Raw genomic sequence first — 20,762 nt, forward strand, 5'->3', positions numbered from 1 at the left:
ATTTTCCATCTTTTATCTGTTTCTACTTGCCTGTGCACTTCCTGCTTCTGCTGAAATCCAGGAAAAAAGCCAGAATGCCATGAGGAAGCCCTTTCTTAGGCTGTCCCAGCCCTGTTCTGCCAGCAAGGGAAGTGCCAGTAAATTTAGCTCAGGCTGTACTTTCGTGAGGGTTTTTTTTGGTACTTCCCCCCCCCACTTTTCTGAAGATTATTGGGCTCTTTGTCAGGTTTCTGGAAATGTTGACTATATGTTTTACTTGCTTATTTCCAGGACAAGCTTTAAAGAAGTGGAATTTGAAATAAGATTTTATTTTGAATATTGGATTATGTCTGAGGTTTCTTTGCCTGAAATTCTTAAATATAAATGTTCATTGTGGAGTGTTTGTATTTTTGTTTAATTCTTTCTTTAAAATTACATCCAAAAACCTAGTAACTAACCCCAGAATTTCTTATAAACTGTATAACTTCACAAGTAAAAGTGTCATTTTAAAATTATGTTTCTAGAAAGTTGTTTACTGAAGTATTTGTTCAATCTGAGCCTGAAGCTTTAACTTTGAAATTATTACTGCAGATTTTTGAATAGGACTGTTCTCTTAATTTTAGCAAAAATTCACTTGGTAGTCAAAAATATTTTTCAGTGAGGAGGTGCATAAAGTAAGAAATAGTTAGGGCTGTCTCAAGTGAATTTTTGGGAAGAAGAAAAAGAAATTTGAGGACTTAGAGGAAATAATTTAACAGTGATGGCTGCACAAAATTTTTTTAGTATTAAATTTAAATTTGGGGTAACTAATATTTTAGGTGCCATAAACTTTGCCTCAGTTTCCTTGACTTTTGCGGTATTAGGCAAAGTCTTTGCATAGCCATGGGTAGCTCATAACCATTTTTTCCAAATAGAAAATCAAGTGTGTCTCTCACATTAAGTATTCATGCCTTGGTACTTCTATTTTCTTATTTGCTGAAAGAAATTCATTGCAGATAATGCAGTGGGACTCCCAGTCTCCATTTATGCTCCTTAGGGAGCACTGTGCATTGATGGACACTTTTCCTTCTTTACAGCAAAACACTATAAAACATGTTCCATTTGCATTGATCTGCCAAGCTGTGTTGCATGTTTAAAAATACAAACCAGAGCTCTATAACCATGTTTGAAACACACATTTCCTGTAACTCTGTCTGCCCTCTGTTTTCATTCTTGCTTAAGAACTAATGGAAAGCTCATTGCTTGGGCTAAAAGTATTCTTGGACAGCATGAGCATCTGGATTGCTTAGGGATGGTCTGGATTACCTTGGAGAACTCCCTAATCTCTGTCTATTTTGTTACATTTTAAGCCTACGTTACTAAATTATATTAGTGTCAATTGGACAGAAGCAAATTTTTGAAACCTAACATACTAAGTACCTTCCTGAGGAGAAATGATTTCCTGAACAGTGTCTGCTTTTTTCTGTTATTCTGCCCTGATGTCTGGGATTATCCTTCGGTAAAGTCTGAAGAAATTCTATGATTTCTTTAGAAAATATTGAAAGTTATATTCTACCTTTATAAAAATAATGGCAAGATGCTGCTTCAGTTCCCAGGCATTTCTAGAATGTACTGTAGTTCTTCCTACAATTTTGTCTCATCACAGTGATACAACCTATTACAGTTACGTAAATAATCCTGTTAGTTAGCAAAATATTTAGTCATTGAATACTAATGTAATACTAACCTAATAACTAATACTAAGACTTACCTGTTTCATTTTGACTCCCTACTGCATGATTCTCACTGTGATTTAGTTCTAAATGTGAAGGTTCAGTACACTTGTGGTTATAGTATTGTGCATTTGAGTTTCAGATGCAGAACCACATTTCAGGCAAAATGTATGAATTACGCTCAACAAGTGTGTTAGACATAGATTCTCAATGGTTAATGAACTCTGGAAACAGAGAGTCATTGCCACTGAGTTAGAATGGCTCTATTTCATTGCATTTAAGTTCTGCATCCTTTGGTACCCCTCATTTATTTCTCTTGGGCGTGCTTTTATCCAGGTTCTTCTTTGCTAGGTTCTTTATGTTTTTGATGGTGACAGTCTTTTGACTTTTCATTTTTACATCAAAATCTGTTTTGTATTTAACAAAAAGTCTTTGGAATTTTATCTCTTGATCTTTTCTATCAAAACCTACAGAGAGAAGGGCGGATGTCATAGAGGAAGGGGAGGGACAGAAATTATGCTGGAGATCGATGGCCATGCATTAGTATTGTTGCTATTGTTGTTACCAGACCTTTGGTAGTTTTATTCTCAGTATTGGCAGTGTTGAAGTGACATAAAATGGGTCTTGCTTTGTATCTATTTTAAGAAGCATATGAGCCACCTTTATAAACATTGTATGTGTGCTTAAAAGCATTCTGTACCTCCTTTTACTCCCTGTAGGCCTAACTCCACCTACGACCCCTCCTCATAAAGCCAACCAAGATAATCCTTTTAGGACTTCACCTAAACTGAAGTCATCATGCAAGACTGTTGTACCACCTTCAAAAAAGCCCCGCTGTAGTGAGTCTTCCAGTTCTCCAGGAAATAACCCAACCAAGAAGGGTCCAGACCAGTCTGAGCTGTACACACAGTTTAACAAGACTACCGTTCTGTCCAGTGGACATGAGGAGAGAAAGACAAAACGGCCCAGTTTGCGGCTGTTTGGTGACCATGACTACTGTCAATCTGTGAATTCAAAATCGGAAATACACATTAAAATATCCCAGGAACTTCAGGACTCCAGACAACCAGAATTTAAGGATTCTTCACCTGGGTGGCAGTGTCAGATTTGTTCTTCTTTAGAACAAGACCAGTATTTCAAGAAAGAGACTTTACAGACAGATAAGCAGGGATTCCATGGTAATAACAGAAAACAGCTCCAAGACCAGGAAATTCGGGCTGAACTGAATAAGCATTTTGGTCACCCCAGCCAAGCTGTTTTTGATGAAGAAGCAGATAAGAGCAGAGAACTAAGGGACAGTGATTACAGTAATGAACAATTCTCCAAACTACCTATGTTTATAAATTCAGGACTAGCAATGGATGGTCTGTTTGATGACAGTGAAGATGAAAGTGATAAACCATGCTACCCTTGGGATGGGACACAAGCCTATTCATTATTTGATGTATCACCTTCTTGCTCTTCTTTTAACTCTCCATGCAGAGATTCAGTGTCTCCACCCAAATCCTTATTTTCTCAAAGATCCCAAAGGACACGCTCTAGATCAAGGTCCTTTCCTCAACGCAGGTCTTGTTCCCGTTCTCCATATTCCCGATCGAGATCAAGGTCACCCTGTAGTAGATCCTCTTCAAGGTAGGTACCGCAAATTCGCGTATGATCATTGTAGCTAATAAGACAAACAGGGAAAACAATAAGAAACTTATGGGAAAGAAAGAAAAAAAAGCAAGAAGTAACTTAATCCAGTGCAACTCATTCTATTGCTCCTGAGCTCATTAACTCTGAAGGTTACAGGTTTGCTACAGAAACACTTGTTTCCAATATCCTTTGAATTTGCCAGGTTTACACCTTCTGAGCGGAGGCAGTCAGGTCAGAGGCAAAGCAATTGGTGAGAGATGTACACAACTAACCTTCCCCATTATCTGTGAGCTGCCTGGTGCCAATCTTGCTACAGCCTCTATCAGAGGGACTTGACAATGGCTGACTGTCTGCTCTGTGTTACCCTCAATAAGGAAAATTACTGAAGGGCCAGGAGGGGAGAAATCACTTGAGGCCCCTTAGTTGACTAGGAGATTGCAAACTGTCACTGGAAAATCCCACCGGTAGCTTAGAAGAAATTGTAAGTTCAGGGAAGAGGTAGAAAATGGTGTCAGTAGACTCGAATGGAATGACAGAGGTGAATGTGTTTCTTCCTGCAGATCTTGTTGCTATTGTGAGTCCAGCCACTGTAGACACCGAGCACACAGAAGTTCTCCCTTAGGTGGAAGATCGCGGTCCAGATCGCCGTGCAGTCGCAGACCCAGGTAGTGCCTTCGCCCTGCATTTGGTGTGCTTTGCAGCTGTTCCTCAGGGGAGAATTGTAGAATCATAGAATCATTAAGGCTGGAAAAGACCTCTGGGTTCGTTGAGTCCAGCCTTTGGCTAAACACCACCACATCAACTAAACCGTAGCATGACGACTCATTTCTTGATCACTTCCAGGGATGGTGACTCCACCACTTCCCTGGGCAGCCCATTCCAATGCCTAACAACCCTGACAGCGAAGAAATTCTTCCTGGTGTCCAACCTGAACTTCCTCTGGTGGAGTTTGAGGCCATTTCCTCTTGTCCTTTTTCTAACTGCCTGGGATAGTAAAGCATTCCAGAAGCTGTATTTCTAATTTTACATTCACAAATACAGGTGCTTGATTTGATGACCAAGTTGTGTTTCCTAGATATGACAGCTATGAGGAATATCAGCATGAAAGGCTGAAGAGGGAAGAATACCGCAAAGAGTATGAAAAACGGGAATCTGAAAGGGCCAAGCAAAGGGAGAGACAGAGGCAGAAAGCAATTGTAAGCACTGTAAAGATAACTTTCATATTGAAATAGATATCTGTTTCTTTTCATGGATTCTAATGCTACAATTCAGACTTTATTTCTTTTTTATAAAAATACAAAAATTTGCTTACATGTATTTCTTAATATTTTTCATTTTAAGCAAATATGTATTTTCATAATAATTTCTGCTTTGGTGTCACACTACTAATTTTTTCAGGTTCTGTAAATTGCAACTCTCCAAGTTTTTCACCCTAAACAGATCAGAGAACTTACTAGACAAAGGGGTCATCCCAGACAGGACACTAATAGAAGAGAACTAATCTATTTCTTATACAGATAAATGAGTGAACCTGCCTTTTATACTGTATTTCACCTACCAGACATACACGAAATAAGGAGTCAGGTGATGTACCAGTTGCTGAACTCTCAGAGTGGCTGTAATTGTCTATACAGAGGGTGCAGACAACAGAACTCAAAACTGGGATCCAAAGACTTGGCTTGAATTATAACTTTTTCAATGTCTGTGATTTGGTTAATTTTTTAAAGTTATTTTTAGCAAAATAGTCTGAAGACAAGATGCAATTTGAAAATGTCACTTAGCACTGGCCCTCTCGTAATGAATATGTATTATTTAATTATTTTATCAGTGTTCTCTATGAAATAGCTAAAATACCTGAAGCAAAGAAAATAACCCATGTGGGGATAGGCAATTGTCTTGGCTGCTGTAGCAGTAGGACAGAAGGAAGAATGGCTATTAAATGGATGGGTGGCTTTTTCCCCTTTTGAGTTCCCCAGTGGCAACTGCATTTTGATAAATTAAACTGAGAGCTGCTGTAAATCTGCTGCTGTAAAAGTTGCTAAGCCCATTTGGTGTCTCACCTTCACATTTTGATTTTCTGTGTCCTGCTCTTTCCATTGGGTTGTACCTACACAGCTCTTCTGGCTGTGCTCTGGCTCTTGCATGACCTGGTACAGACCAGGATACTTCATCTTCGTTCCCAGGTTTTCCATTAGTGCTCTGTTCAGAGGTCACCAAAATTAATAGGTCTTTTTCACAGTGACATTAGTGGACTTTGTAGCAAAAGGTGGTTTGTCACACATTTGGCAGCATTTCTCCTAATGCACCTACAGAACCAGGAGTGTGTAGAGATTGACAGAGACTGGCATAGTCTACAGCAATGAGAAGTTCTGTGAGTGAACAGACAACTTTATGGTCTGCTTTTTTTCTCTGCTGCTGTTGTTCTTTGTGAGCTTCAGCAAGTCATTTCACTTTTCTCCATTTCAGGTGTCCTATCTGCAAAGTGTGTAACATGCTCTGCTGTGAAATGCAGTGATGGCAGTGGAATAATTTTGTTTGGCTTCAGACAGGGCCATATTTAAGTCAATTGTTGCAGTTAGTTTTAAAATATCTGCCTTCCATCTGCTTAGAGATGAACACTACCTTCCAGCAATCGTAACTTACACTTGCTGTTCTCTCTTAGAGCTATCACAAATTAGAGATTCAAGTAGACTTCTGTCATAGGTGTATCTTGCTACTTCTCAATTACTGTACCTTGCCCATATAAATAAACATGAATCCTGCTGAGGAGGTAGAAAATTTGATTTAGTTTAAAACAAACAAATATTTGGCAAGTAGCTAATCAAGAGAAAAGGAAAAAGGAAAGAAAAGAAACTTAAAAAGCTCCAGATATGCTGCATCATGCTGCATTAAAAATTCCAGACAATTCAAAACCAAGATTGAATTTATTTTCTTTCTAAAGTGATCATTTTGATTATAATTAACTTAATTAATTGAATTATTTATTAATAGGCATAAATAAATCAAAACTAAAAATAAATATCAATAAAGAGAACATGGCAGAAAATCTAAAATCCAGTCATCTGTGTGAGTTCTGCAGGAATTGTAGACTAAGTCCTATTAATTCCTTTATCCAAAGTCTACCAGCACTTATACTTTAAAAGTCTGTATTGAATTGTGCTATTTTATACCCTGTGAAAACAGGTAAGGATTAGGAGACAGCAGAGAAAGGGGATCTCTGATCTCATTAATTCAGTGACAAAATCTGTATCTATAATTTCTAGCATTCTCTGCTCTTTTTCTTATGCCTTTTGGTTTATGGGTCTCTTTTGTGGTACTCTTTTCAGTCTTGAGGGACTCAACTCATTTATTGTTCAGCCACAAGAATGTCCTCTCTTTTTTTCCTTGAGCTCTTTCTACAGTCCCATAAATTTAGATTTCTTTGCTCTCTGTATTGGGGAATTTTTTATTTTCTTTCTAGCTCATTCTCGTGCTGCCGGATCTGATTTATGGCCACATACTTGCAGATGCTGTTAGAAGAGTGGCCCAAAGATTGGGCACTACTAATGCCTCAGTTATTACACAGGGCAGGTGACTTTCTTCATGAGAAGCACTGCTCTGAGATCTCAAGAGTTAGTTGTAGAAAGGATGCACAGTAAAAAAGGAGCAGAAGTTGTGACGGAGCCAAAAGTCATTCAGTATTGTGGGAGTAGTATCTAGAATTAGTCTCTGGGACAATAGGCATGGGAAACCTTGGAAAAAGAAATGAGAAAAAATAATATTTTAACATCTTTTAATCTGTGAAAACCATGTTTGAAGCAATGCCCTCTGATTGTGCAGGCAGCTTGTATTTTGGCAGATGTGAAGACATATTGACAGAATACTGAGGAGAGTTAGAAGCACAGGCTTAGGTTTTAGAAGCTTGTGCTCCTGCTGGATGGCACAAGCATGTTTGAACACTGCCCCTTCAATCTCACACACAGCACCTTGATTGTAGAATATTCAGAGCTAGAGGCCTGGAATAGTATTTTCCTGTATAGATTCCTGAATTCCTGTCCAGACTTATAACTGTGTACAGGTGGTTTGGCTTCAAAAGGTGCAGTGATATTCTTCTCATCTTCTTTTTCTTCTTTCCCCCTCTCCAGTTACTGGAGATTCATTGCCTTTTTTGTGGATTGAGGTCTTAATTTTGAGCAGGCATGCCTGAAAAATATGGACTGGGCCTACAAAGTACTTAGAGAGTTTAAAAAAATATTTTTGTCAGTCATTCATTCGTTCACTTATTTATACTTTTGATTGTGATTCCTTTCCTAACTGACCAGATGTTAGCACAGTTTAGTTTGATCTTTTCTTGTTTTATTTCACTGGGTCATGGGGTTTTTTTTAGAATGGATCCTCACTGAGCATAAGAATGGTGAGCCACCAAGACCTGCCTAACCATGTCAGCCAGATCATAGTGGAGACACATGGACTATGACTTGAGCATTGCAGGACAGCAGAATCTGCTTAGTGCTTTGTGGAAACTGGGATCCAACCCCCAACCCAGGCAGACCACAGTGATTTGCTAAGAGGCTTGAAGACCCCTTTTTTCCTCTGATACACTCCAGGAAATTTTTGAATTGTGTGGGCTTTTACTCCAGCAGTTCATTAGACCATGTGCCAAATACACTTCAAAGCATGGCACTAGACATAGCACATTCCAATTCTGGAGTCACTAGTTGGTGATTCCTCGTTGATATGGTGTACCAGGGCTGGAGGTTAAGCTGTCTGATGAGCAGCTTGGTGTTGTGGCTCTTTGCTACTGTGCCACTCTGGCCATGATACTGACTTACAGCACATCCTTCACGCAGCTCATTTACTGTGTGCTCTGGCTACTGCCAAGAGGTATAGCAAAATCAGGTTATACTCAAGTAGAAAATTACAATTAACAATACCAATTTTCATTTCTAAATGCTGGCAGCCTTTATGAGAAAAGTATCGAGAGTACCAGTCCCAGGGAGCTTACAGACATAAAAAGATAAATGTGCTGTGAGGCCACTGTATCAGAAAGAAACACATGGTTTCAAAGAAAATAAATTGCTCTAAAACAGGAAGCCGGGAGAAAGGTGGTTTCATAAATGAGTGTCTGCCTTCTCGAAAGTGTAAAACCAGAGTTAGCCTGTAATAGAATGCATTTCCACTTATGAAAGATTCAATGTATATTGTATATTTAGTTTGTATTTTTTTGTTGTTGTTGCTCATGTTGATGGCCTAGATCCCAGATACTCTAATTTTACTGTATATGTTTCTATCTAAATTTTGAGTTTTACTGGTCCATCATTATTTTTCTAGCAGTCACCATGTGGAATTTCTCTGAACTGTTCTGAACAAGATAATAATCTTGTTTGGGTTTTTTCCCCCAGTTTTTGTGATTTTTACTTTTGCCATTCATACTTACTCACAGGCCATACTAATTTTTCTTTTCTCAGTCTAAAGAATTTTTTTCTCATTATTGTTACATCAGAAGCTTAAGCTTTAATGGCTTATCTCCACCCATAGCATTTCTGGTTTTGCAACTCTGTCCAACCAATCCCATTGCGTTTTCAAAATGGTATTTGGCCTTCAGCTCTAAGGATAAAAGTCTTCATGGCTTAAAGTCTCTGCTGGCAGAGAGGTCATTTGGCATGGGAGGCAACACAGACATGGAGTGTGTACCCAGCCAGACACCTGTGCTGGAGTGAGCAGCAGAGCCTCTACAAGCCAATAACAGAACCCAGCTTTCAAATGCTCCTGGATTTCTTCTCTCAGCTTCACATAAAGCATTACCTGGCTCTTGGAGAACTAGGTATGCCCCACAGACATGCAGGCAAAAAATGGTAGGAGAAATGGGAAAAGCATCACCACAGGCAGGCAAAGATAACAACTGTTGGGGGAAGTAGGAAAAAAGACCAAGGGAAAACTAATACATCTAATGGTGTGTGTTTAGTGAAATAATGATGAAATAAAGACTTATGAATAAGGAAGCAGAAAGAAAATAAAGTTTTGGAGGAATCCTTTGCAAGACAAAAAGATCCTTAGCATCAGTCAATATTTAGAGGATGAGCAGTCCCTTTATTGACCCTTAAATGTGTAAGGTGTATCCCAGTCTTGTTTTCTCATATTTTGTTATTCTAATGCTTCAGGATTTTCATTTGAGACTTAAAATACTGCTTGTCAGTCCAAGATTTTCTGTCACATCTTTCTATCAATTTTTTTTTGCTGCCATGAAGAAGGAGCAAGGTTGTGAAAGAAGACAGAGATGTTAGGCCTGAGGGAGTTGGCTGGACTTATTCTCTTTTTTCTAACCTGGCAGATCAAGGAGCCACACTTAATGCTTATGATACAAAATAAATCGCGCACTTTTGGGAGGGAAATATGAACAAGTAGCTTCTGGTGTTTCCTGCAGGTTCCCTCTGCCCATATGAAATTGAAAACAAAAGCTTCTCTCTGCCCTTCTTTAGGTTTTCAAGTCATCAATCATATCCTCTAACAACTGCAGTAAGCATTTTACTTATATGCCTATATAGATGTACACATGTAATTTATTATTAAAAAAAGGTCCTTAACATTTAGGGATGTGTTGCAATCTTGTTAGGCTTCTATAGCTCTTATTATTAATGGGAATAAAAGGAAGGCATCTCTATGAATATTAATATTCATAGTTGCTTTAAATAATCCAGGGTTAACCAAGGCAAAGACAATTCTGTGTGAATCCTGTATTCTTGGGTATCTTATTCCATCATGGCATTCTGCTTAAAAAAATACTTGAACCCGTCTCCTCATATGTGCACAGTGGAGGACATATGGTGCATTTCAGCTTTAAATTTGAATTTCCTTGATTTTGCAGGTTTAACTTATTCCCTTAACAGTACTTCAGCAGGCTTTTTTTTTTTAATTGTTCAGTTTTGGTTTATTACAGTTGTCTTAAAGGGATATTAGAGATATAAAGGTTATTAGAGGGATAGAAGAAGGGAAAATTGCACAGGCATGCAGATAGACTTATGGAAGAGTGTGCAATAGATATTTCCATCACACTGTAATATAACAATCTCCATGTCAGTGAGTGAAACATTATGTTTTTTTCAGTTGAGATGTATTATCTCAGCTAAAGTATATTAGGCAGTCTGCTGTGTTATGTTCTGCTCCATCTGGTCAGTCATTTAGGTTCAATAGCAAGTATCAATGGAATTGTTTCTTATCAAGTGTTTCAGTGCGGTTAAATCCTTGATTTGGTAAAACAGTCTGAAAAAGTAATTACTCTGCATATGCAGATTTTCCTGGTTTTGAAATTTATGGCACCCAACCATAGTGAAAGTAAGCAGAATTAGAATGTGGAAATGGAAGAAATGCAGATTTCTGTAGCTGGCACTCTACAGTCCCTGGTTCACAGAAGCCCTGCCCCAACTCCTCTGTCAGGAAGGTCAGGGCTGTGGACTGGGACACAGTGGAGACAGAGATAAAAAGCAGCAGCTGTCTGGAAAGTACCCTTGTGTCCTAAATGTATGGCTGCCCATGAGCACAAGTGCTTCTTTTAGCCATGCCAGCTTCTCCAAACTGCACTGCTGCGGCAGAGAGCAAGGGCAGCTTTTGGACCCTGTGTTTTGGAAGGTGTAGCATTTAAAAGTGGATGTGTCTGTCCCAGCATGGTTACAGAAGACTATGAAGGCACTCACCTTGGTTCCTTACATCATCAAAAGAGACAGTAGTTTCAAGTGTCTAAATTAGATCCTTACCAGGTCCCCCTGATTAAGGAGACGATACATTTTTTGGTAAAGCAACCAAGGACTCCGCTGGGCTGACCAGGGACCTATAAGGGACACAGGTAATTCTTTGTGCCATTCCTTAGTGGGTAGGGCTTTTGGGTAGGAATGTTTGATTCTTGAATCTCTGTTTTCTGCAGTTTTAAACTTTCATTTCTCAGGAGCTTCGATTAACTGGATCTTAGCCCCTGAGATTTGTGAGGCCAGGAAAAGAGTCAGTGGAAATAGTTTACTGAATGTGCTAGTAAGAGTTTCTGTTGGGAGACAGATATTTTAGTATTGGCTTCCTGCTGCTGGAATTGTTTATTTATTTTACATTAAATAGTTCCTGAGAGCAAAGTGCTCTCCTGGGAACAGGAAGACAAGATTTCCAGCACCCCAAACTAAGAATTCTGATGGTCTCTTTATCTCAAATGAATACTCAAACAAGTAAAGAAGTGACATCAATATAATTTCTGATTTTACCTGTGTTTTGGTCTGATCTCAATTGTATTGTCCATGGTCCAAGAGTGACTGGTGCTTTAAGCCTCTGTGGGGACTCATGGAAAAGATACATTTCATGCTATATCTGAATTGTAACACTATAAACTACCTGTCTCTTCAGGCTAGAATGTTTCTGAGCAGGAATGCAAGTCTATATTTAGGTCCCTAGTGCCTTTTGCGTTGCACAGTTGAGGTGCCATTAGCCTTTAGGCACCTCCAGGTTACGATAGTCATGAATTCTCAGCAGTCAGTGTAGCTCCTTCGGCATTCGGCACCTAAATTCTGCACAAGTCTCAGGTGCCAAAGCTGATGGTTTAAACTGACATTGCTGTGCTGACTGACAGATTTATGCCAGCTGAGAATGTGCTGGTGGTGGATTTATGGGGCTGCTGCGTGGGTGTGTAAGGGATGAGCAGCAGGGCCAGTAGTGCCAGGCCAGAGGCAATCGGAGACAGGAAGGCTGAGCACCCAAGCCTTGTATAGCTGGTGCTTCTTTGCCCTGGCTACCTTAAGGTCAGTGTTTTAAAGATTTCCTTTTTCCATTTTCTTTTCTTGCAGCTCACTAAATGACTCTGCCCTCAGAAGTGTTTATCCTAAAATTCATGAAGTGGCTCTTAAAGAGTTTTCTAGTCCTTCCCTCATTTGATTGAGCATTTGCACTAAGGAAGGAATGATACCACCACAGCTTGATTGTTATAAAAGTATCTCATGCTTTGTTCCAGGTGCTGAAAGAACATGCAGAAGAGACCCTAGCCTAGGGTCTTCGGTCAGGTGGTTTTTATTCTGAATAAACCAAAAGGCAGTGGTGACTGTGGGATGTATTTTACTTCCTGCCATTCCCCCTGAAATGTTTCTTTTAATAAAAGGCATATTTTGGACCCAGTCCTGGTTTCTGCTGGCATAGAGTTAATTTTCTTCTTAGTAGCTACAATAGGTACAGCACAGTATTTTGGATTTAGTATTAATGTTGATAAGACATTGATGTTTTAATTGTTGTTAAGTAGTGCTTACTCTGAATGAAGGAGTTTCCAGTTTCCCATGCTCTGCCAGGGAGCAGGTGCAGAAGATGCTTGCAGGGAGTGTGGCCAGGACAGCTGACCTGAGGTGGCCAAAGGGATATTCCATACCATGTGGCAGTATATATTCCATACCATATGCCCAGTATATAAACCAGGGGGAGTTGGCTGGGAGAGGCAGAGCACTGCTCGTGGATGGGCTGGGTGTTGATCAGAAGGTGCTGCACTGGTTTCTTTTGGGTTTTATTCCTCTCTCTCCCCTTTTCATTACAATTACTGTCATTATAATTATTACTATTATTATATCTTTCTTTGTTTCATTTATTAAGCTGATCTTAATACAGATGTTTCACCTTTTTCTGGTTTTTCTCCCCATCCCACCAATGAGCAGGGAATGAGCTAGGGGCTGCGTAGTGCTTAGTTTTTGGCAGGGGTGACAATCTTAAAAAGTTTTCCCTCTGTTTAAAAGTATGAATTATGGTGAAACAGGATTGCAGGATGAATCAGCCATTGAGTCATATGAGCTTATAATGTTATGCTTGTAATGCATTTTGTTATGTCTGTGGTACACTTATGCAATTATTGTGTTACTTTATGCTACTCTGCAAGATGAGTTTTGCTTGGTATTCTCTACCTGGCACGAGAAAGGGAGTTCCTAGTTTGGAAGAGTTTGCAGTCCTGGAGGGGAACAGGTAGAAGGGGTGAGAGGGAAGAAGGTGCAGTGGGATACAAGGGGAAGCATCTGTCAGTGTACAGAGCAGTAACAGCAATCAGTGAACCCTTCCCACACCACCTGACAAATGTAGGGTCACTTAAATACCTTAGATGCTTTCCAGGAGAGAACTATTTCATGTTCGTGCAAGATGCAGTAGGCCTTCCACAAAAGAATGCTTCTATAATAATGCATCCTCTGCACATCTGTGTGTGTTTTGCATGCATGAATGTAAAGGTTCATCTCTATTTCACATTTGTTAAAAGAACACCTTCCCGGTTGCTCTCTATCAACAGGAAGAACGTCGTGTGATTTATCTGGGTAAAATCAGACCTGACACAACCCGAACTGAACTGAGGGACCGGTTTGAAGTTTTTGGTGAAATTGAGGAGTGCACAGTAAATTTGCAGGATGATGGGTAGGAACTTTTGAGATTACTTCTTGTTTGAGAGCTGCCATATGTAAAAAATTATGGCAGTGAGATTACTGGTATGGGAGTTACCAGTATAAGTCCTGTGACAGATGACATGCTGAGTTCAAAACCTTACTTATTTTCTTTCATCCTTATTTATTAATCTTGCTAGTTGAAATTTCCTGTCCCAGAAATAAGTATTTAGCTGCATGACAGGACAATCATGCTGATAAATGGATGCAGTACCTCTGGCATTTCCACTGCTGGGTCTCCGGCAAGTTCTTGCTTTCAGGAAGGGGTTACACTAATGTGTGTTAACTCTTCTCAGCTTTTGTTCACAACTGTATTTTTCAATGGCAGAGACAGCTATGGTTTCATCACCTACCGCTATACTTGTGACGCCTTCGCTGCTCTTGAGAATGGATACACTTTACGCAGGTCAAATGAGCCTGATTTTGAGCTGTACTTCTGTGGACGCAAGCAGCTTTGCAAGTCTAACTATGCAGACCTAGGTAGGTATTTTGCTCTATGTGAATTGAAATACCTAACAGGAATCTTGTAACTCATGAGAATTTAGGGTTTGCTTCTTTTTTGTTTACTGCTGATACCCTTTAAATGATTGGAGGGGTGTTGAAGAAAGTGCTTTTCACCTGCTGTAAGAAGTTTAAAAGTCTACTAATCTGAGCTGGCTTCTTTCAAATATTCCAAACTGAATATTCTTTTAAAGCCCATTTCCATCATTATCAAAAATAAGCGCCCAATAATCAATAATACATTTCTAAATTGAAAAGATAGCACTGCAGAAACCTCCCACATGCTTTAATGTTTATTGCTATAACTGTTTGATTCCACTACCTCACTTATGTATATGAGAGATATGCAGAGGACAAAGTATATGCCCCAACCCAAAATCTTCATTATGATTCTTACTTTGCTATGAGTTCTGTTGTAGATGGGCAGTATTTGCCAGGGGCACTCATTAAACACAATTCATAGTTGCTCAAGTTTGAAAGCTAGAAGAGCTTGTGGCCAAATCTGACCCTTAGTGTGGCAAAAGCCACTGATCTCAACTGGTGATTCTAAAATTGTGCATAAGCATCTATGTGTATGAAGGTGTCTCCTTGCAGGGCCTTCCAGTCGTGATGTCAGAGGCTCCAGCCTGTGGAAAGCTTAGCAATTCTCTTGGTGTTTGAAGTTCTACTGGTGTGGGGCTTTATGCATAGCAGTCACCAGCCCCCAGTATGCTGTGATAACTCCAGTCCCAAGTGTGCATGCTGGCTGTGACAACACACTTGGGTCTGTCTGAGTCTTGCCTGGGCAAAAGTCTGTGATTCTGTCCTGTGCTCCAAGTCAGGGTGTGGTGCTTCCCCTTGCAAGGATTTTTGAAGAAGTTCAAAGTCTTCCAGCAGGAATACTGATGTTAAGTATATGTGTAAAGAGATTATGCAGACTACCAAAACAGCCTCTGTAATATTACAATATAGGATAAACTCACCTCTTATTTAATTACCTTTTAAAATGTAAAGTATTCATTAAATGTTAAACCTTTCCTAATGCCTGTATAAATAGACTAAAGGCATGGAAAATACTCTTTTCTGAATTACATAGCAAGGCACATTTTTGCTGTTGAATCTGTATTAATCAGATATTGTAGATTTTTTAATGAATAAATGACCACAGTCATTAAAATCTCTCATAACCCTGTAACACAGTGCTAATGAAATCTTGTATGTGCTGCCCTCGGCTTTGTACAATGCAGGAAGTGAATGCAGATATATTTTTCCTAACCAATTGATGTCTTTTCAAAATAAATTATGAAGATTGTATGCATTGTTCACAATGAATATGCTATAATTCACTTCAGTGGCTAAACAGAGAATATAAAGCTAAGAAAAGGCAATTGACTGCTGAAGAGATACAAGGTTGATGTAGAAAATATAAAAGGTAGCAAGGCATTTGTTGAAATGTAGGCTGATAAAAACAGTAAACCCAGATTAAAGTCTTGCCTTGATTTGACTTATCTTCAGCAATGGAAGCCAAGGTCATCTCTGTATCTCAGAAAATCTGGGGTTTAAAGTAAGTTGTCTGAAGGGAGCCCTCTTGAACATTATTCATCACTGGGAGTATTCCCTGTCAACTCTCTCCATTGTGAGAGGGATTCCCAGAGTATCTGTGAGCAGACTGTTTTCACTTTGTCCTGCTGACAGCTTGAGCTTCTGTACTTCAGACTGCATTCCCTGTATTTCACAGAGTATCGGATAGAGCAACATAAGGAAATGGCAGGATGAACTTTAAAATTCATGAGCTGGTACCAGGACAGAGAGAATTAATCAGCTTTGGGTTGAGTACAGAAGAAAGAAAACACTTGAAATAGTAGTCAGAAGTTTAACACCTCTCCTCTGTGAGAAGATATTGTCTTAGCGGAACTTGTAATGAACATTTAATGCGCAGTGTGTCTTATAGCGGTAGATGGGGAGTTCTGATTAATTCAACACAAGAAAGGGCACTCACATAAAGGAGCTGTGACACAGGAACTGGTGAGAGTCAGTGTTAAGCAGGGTTGACTCCAAAAGGAAATTCATTGCTTGCAGCCATGTCAATAATTGTACTGGAGTTGTGTGGCCCCAAATGTACAATCCCTCCTCTGTGCTGGGAACAGACTGACGTCCGTGCCTGAGCAGCTGACAAAGCTGGAACAGGTATCCTAGGCTGCAGGAGCTGGGCTGTTGTTGCTGCTGTGGCTTATCACACACATGTGATGCAGAAAGCTGAAGAGCCCACCTGAGACTGCTCAGCCTTGCAGAGGCCCTGCCCAGAATTGCTCACACTCTAAACAAGCAAACCCAAAAAGATAAATTGGAGCAAACCCAGAGATTCTGGCAGGCGTAAAGCATTCCACAGACCCCCAGGCAAGGTGGGCTCTGTCCTCTGTATGCTGCTCACAGACTGCTCTGGCTTTCTTCAGAACCTTTCTTAGGAAAATTAAGTCTTGGACATGTTATGAAACAGCAGTTGCAAGACAAAGGTGGAATTTTGATTAAGGTATCTGTCAAGATTATCTGGACTACTTTGAGACATATACATGAGTCTTGGTGCTCAAGTCTTGAGGAAACTGTTCTGAGTTAACCTGCTCTAAATGTATATGCAATTAGTGGTTCTTCCCTACTACTGATGATGGGTACCACTTTTGTTAGGTGCTGCTTCTTACCAGGAATGTCTAAAGCTTCTGTGATGGTCATTGCTAAGCTTTTTCATCCCATAAAGTTGTGGTTGTAAGTGGATTGTTTCTTCAGCGTCTTGTTTGTACCGATACACAGAGAAAATAAGTAGTTCTTGCCTCTTACCTAAACTTGCATATTTTGGGTTTCAGATTCAAACTCAGATGATTTTGATCCTGCTTCTACTAAAAGCAAGTATGACTCCATGGATTTTGATAGTTTACTCAAAGAGGCACAGCGGAGCCTGCGTAGGTAACAAGCATGTCATCCGAGGAAAACAAAGGGATGGCGAATACCTCACGGACATCACGTCCTTCAACAATGGACAACTGCAAAGTCGTACTTAGGAATTTCTCCTACTTTACACTCTCTGTTCAAAACCATGGTTTACATGAACACAGCTGCTCGAGGAGTGGAGGGGCAGGGTGCTGCCCAGCAAGCACACGCGTGGCCATGGGTGTCAGCCGCGCTCTGGCGGGGGAGCCAGGCGTCCCTGGCGAGTTCAATGCAAATCACGAGACATGGCAGCAGTTCCACAGAGATACACGTACAACGATGAACTGCAAAATCTGTACATAGTGCATTTTAACAAAAAGAACTAAAACAAACAGAGAAAAAAACCCCAGTGTGAGAACTACGGCTGCTGATGTCTGGGGATCAGACACTGCATATTTTTTTTTTGTAAAGAAGCTTCTTCTCACGGTGATAATATGACAATCCAGAAGAAACCACAGGTCCCAGAAGCCTGCAATCTGTCTTAGCTTTGTTTTAAGATTGTTCTTTTTTTGGTTGGTTTGTTTTTTGGGTTTTTTGTGGGTTTTATTTTGCAGAAAAGAAAATTAAAAGGCTCAAGCTTCCCTAACATTTTGAAGTTTCATCTTTTAATTCTGACACCCATGTAAATGTCTACAACATTGATCTTCCACAGCAAAATTTTCAAAGCCTTGTTAATGGTCAAATGTGCAGCTTGTTCAGCGATTTATTCTAATGAGCGGACGTGGTGTTACATTATTAATGAGAGTTGGATATAACTATCTGGGTGTGTGCACAGATAGTTTATTTGCTACATTCTCTAAAGTAGTTGATTATTTACAAATGTTAAATGGAGTATTTTTATTTATGTACATACTGTATGACGATGTTCTTTTTTGTTACAGCTATGCACTGTAAATGCAGCCTTCTTTTCAAAAACTGCTGAATTTTTCTTAATCAAGAATACTCAAATGTAATTATATGAGGTGAAATAATTATTGTACACTAACATATGTAGAAAGCTGAACTTACGCTTATATATATTTGATTGTAAAAAAAAAGAGAAAAGCGTGTGGGTGAGGGTGTGAGTGTGCATATGTGTGCATGTGTGTCTGAGTGCAAAAATGCATTATACACATTCATCCCTTCTTTGGTGAGCTTATATAAGAATTTTGTCAAGAATTATCCTAGCCCAAAAGATATTAACCACCTTCTGCAGTATTTTTCCACATTTTTCTCATTGCTTGATTTTCCTTTGCAGTTTTATACACTGAATTTGTTAGGGGAATGAAATTTTCTCATCTAAATTTTTCTAGAAAATATCATAATTTTATGTAAAGTCTCTCAAATGGGTAATCATTAAGAAATGTTTTTATTTTATGTATCAACAGTAGTTTTGGAACTAGAGGTCAAAAATCTTTTTAAAATGCTATTTTGTTTTAATTTTTGTGATTTTAGTTTGATAAAAATATGCTGAGGTACTAAGTACAGTATGATTTTTACTGTAATTCTGTGTCTAAACACTGTTCTTGAAGCCAGTAATCTTTTCATTGGCAGAGTTTAATGATGGTATTTATCTATATTTTTTACAGTTATGCATCCTGTATAAATACCAATCCTTCATTCCTTTGTTTACTAAAGAGACATATTTATCAGTTATAATTATCCTATTTATTATAAATTATGAGATGACTAAAAGAATAAAAAGGCCAGTGGAAATTTTATACCTAGGATGCATGATGGTTGTCAGTTTGGAGTAAGCAAGTGCTTTGTTTGGAAATTCCACTTTTGCAGAAGCAGTGGGTTGGTTTTGGTTTTTTTCCTTTTTTTTTTTACTATGCACTAGCATGGCCTCAAATGTGCCCATGACGTTGCTGATGACATTGCTTCTGTTAAATTAAATAGAAATTTCAGGAAAGAAAAAAACCACAAGAGTATAAACTACTGCTATTCTGAGCATCAGAATTTTATCTGAACTCGGAGTCTCTACTGAATCAGCAAAGTTTGGAATTTGCTTGTGAATGTATAGATTTCTTATTCTATTACTCTTTGGCATTCATGACTCCTCTTAAAGGTATGGCACACCTAACTATTTAATCTACCTTCCCTCTCCAAATTTTAGAAAACTGATTCTACCCCCATACCAGTGCAGTTGATTCTGATGGCTGCATTCATTTTATCACCAGCATATTGTGTTCTGAGAGATTCCACTGTCTGTCCTGTCGGATGCTTGCTTGATTTTTTGGCTTCTTATTTCTCAGTAGATAGATAGCAATAAAACAAAAAAAAAAAAAAAAAAAAAGAAAAGAACTTTTCTGGAAGTTCTGTGTTACAAATGTAACATCCTTTACTCTGCATAATTCTTGTTGTTGCTCTGTAGGTTAAAAATGCAGGTATTTTAACTTTGTGTGAATGCCAAACTAAAAGTTTACAATTTTCCTTTCTGGATTTTGAGTATCTTCTGTTGTAAAGAAAAATATTAAAAGCAATAAATTATTTTTAAGAAATCAATATTTAGTATATCATATTATGTGTTCAAGGACCAGATGCATTACCTATTTTGCCTTTACATTTCTGTCATTAAATTTTAAAATGTTCTCTTTTGCCCTAGATTGCTGACATTAAGAAATTGGTGTGGGGTTTGTGTGGGGGCATTATTTATTTTTCACCAAGCACGCATAATGAAGTGAGTCAAATTTTTTTTTCACTGGCCTGGCAAACATTTTCATCTTGAAGATGGCTTTCCTCTGTGGATTTACAAATTACATATGAAATTAATAGAGCTAGGATTGCTGAATAAAGCTGTTTGGATCTTTCATAGACACTGTGGTAGGAAATCCATCAAAATATAAATTCAGTGTTTACTTTTCTTTTTTTCTTCCCCTAGAACATTTCAAATTAGCACATGTACCACATTGTCACCAGAGGCAAATTGCAGTATAGCTGTGTGTGTTTTTTATAAGACCGTACTGTTGCTTTCATGCTGTGGTAAGTACCACATCCACAATACAGGTAACAGAACTGGTACTTAGGAACTGTGGTCTTTTCTAGAGCTGTAACTGAGGAATTCCTACAGAATGGAAAATTGTCTAAATACTAATCCAAGCAGAGGGAGCCTGAAGTTGAAGAAAAATATCTGTGCTAAACTACTCTGAAAAGCAGTTAGGCTGCCATCACCAAGAGCAGCACTGAGAGGAAAGTTTGTGCCTCTGGGATAATAATACTTGGGTCAGTTAAAAAAAAAAAAACAACAAAACAAACCAACAAACACAACCACACCTCCTTCTCATCCCTTTAGATGTAAGCCTACAGTAGGTAATAATTATGTGTCCTTCTTAATGGCTGTAATGAGAACTTCAATCACTATAGCAGTATAAGATCTGATCTATAAATGAACTAGAATAGCCATGTAATATAATGTGATGATTCTAAATTTGTACCTATGTGACAGACATTTTCAATAATGTGAACCACTGACCTGATGGAGCTACTGTAAGATTTGTACAGTAGGTGAACATGTAAAGTTGTGGGTTGGACTGTGCTGAACAGGGGAAGTGAGATAGTAATTAAGCCCAAGCTGGGCTGT

General features: G+C 38.9%; 1 protein-coding gene across 2 annotated transcripts in view; it reads left to right on the forward strand.

Annotated features, from left to right (window-relative positions):
* The window catches only part of PPARGC1A (PPARG coactivator 1 alpha), a 363,473-nt gene extending 343,786 nt beyond the window's left edge, over positions 1 to 19,687 (forward strand). For both annotated transcript variants that reach the window (XM_054294682.1, XM_054294688.1), the window contains exons 8-13: positions 2,411 to 3,323; positions 3,887 to 3,991; positions 4,402 to 4,522; positions 13,591 to 13,712; positions 14,067 to 14,218; positions 17,077 to 19,687. In XM_054294682.1, the coding sequence (XP_054150657.1) occupies positions 2,411 to 3,323; positions 3,887 to 3,991; positions 4,402 to 4,522; positions 13,591 to 13,712; positions 14,067 to 14,218; positions 17,077 to 17,180 (1,517 nt within the window). In that variant the 3' untranslated portion in view covers positions 17,181 to 19,687. The remainder of the gene's footprint in view (positions 1 to 2,410; positions 3,324 to 3,886; positions 3,992 to 4,401; positions 4,523 to 13,590; positions 13,713 to 14,066; positions 14,219 to 17,076) is intronic.
* Positions 19,688 to 20,762: the final 1,075 nt, after the last annotated feature.

The sequence above is a fragment of the Melozone crissalis genome, unplaced genomic scaffold (assembly GCF_028551555.1).
Source record: "Melozone crissalis strain CALT ecotype California unplaced genomic scaffold, PUWL_Pcris_2 ptg000006l_1, whole genome shotgun sequence".
Lineage (NCBI taxonomy): Eukaryota > Metazoa > Chordata > Aves > Passeriformes > Passerellidae > Melozone > Melozone crissalis.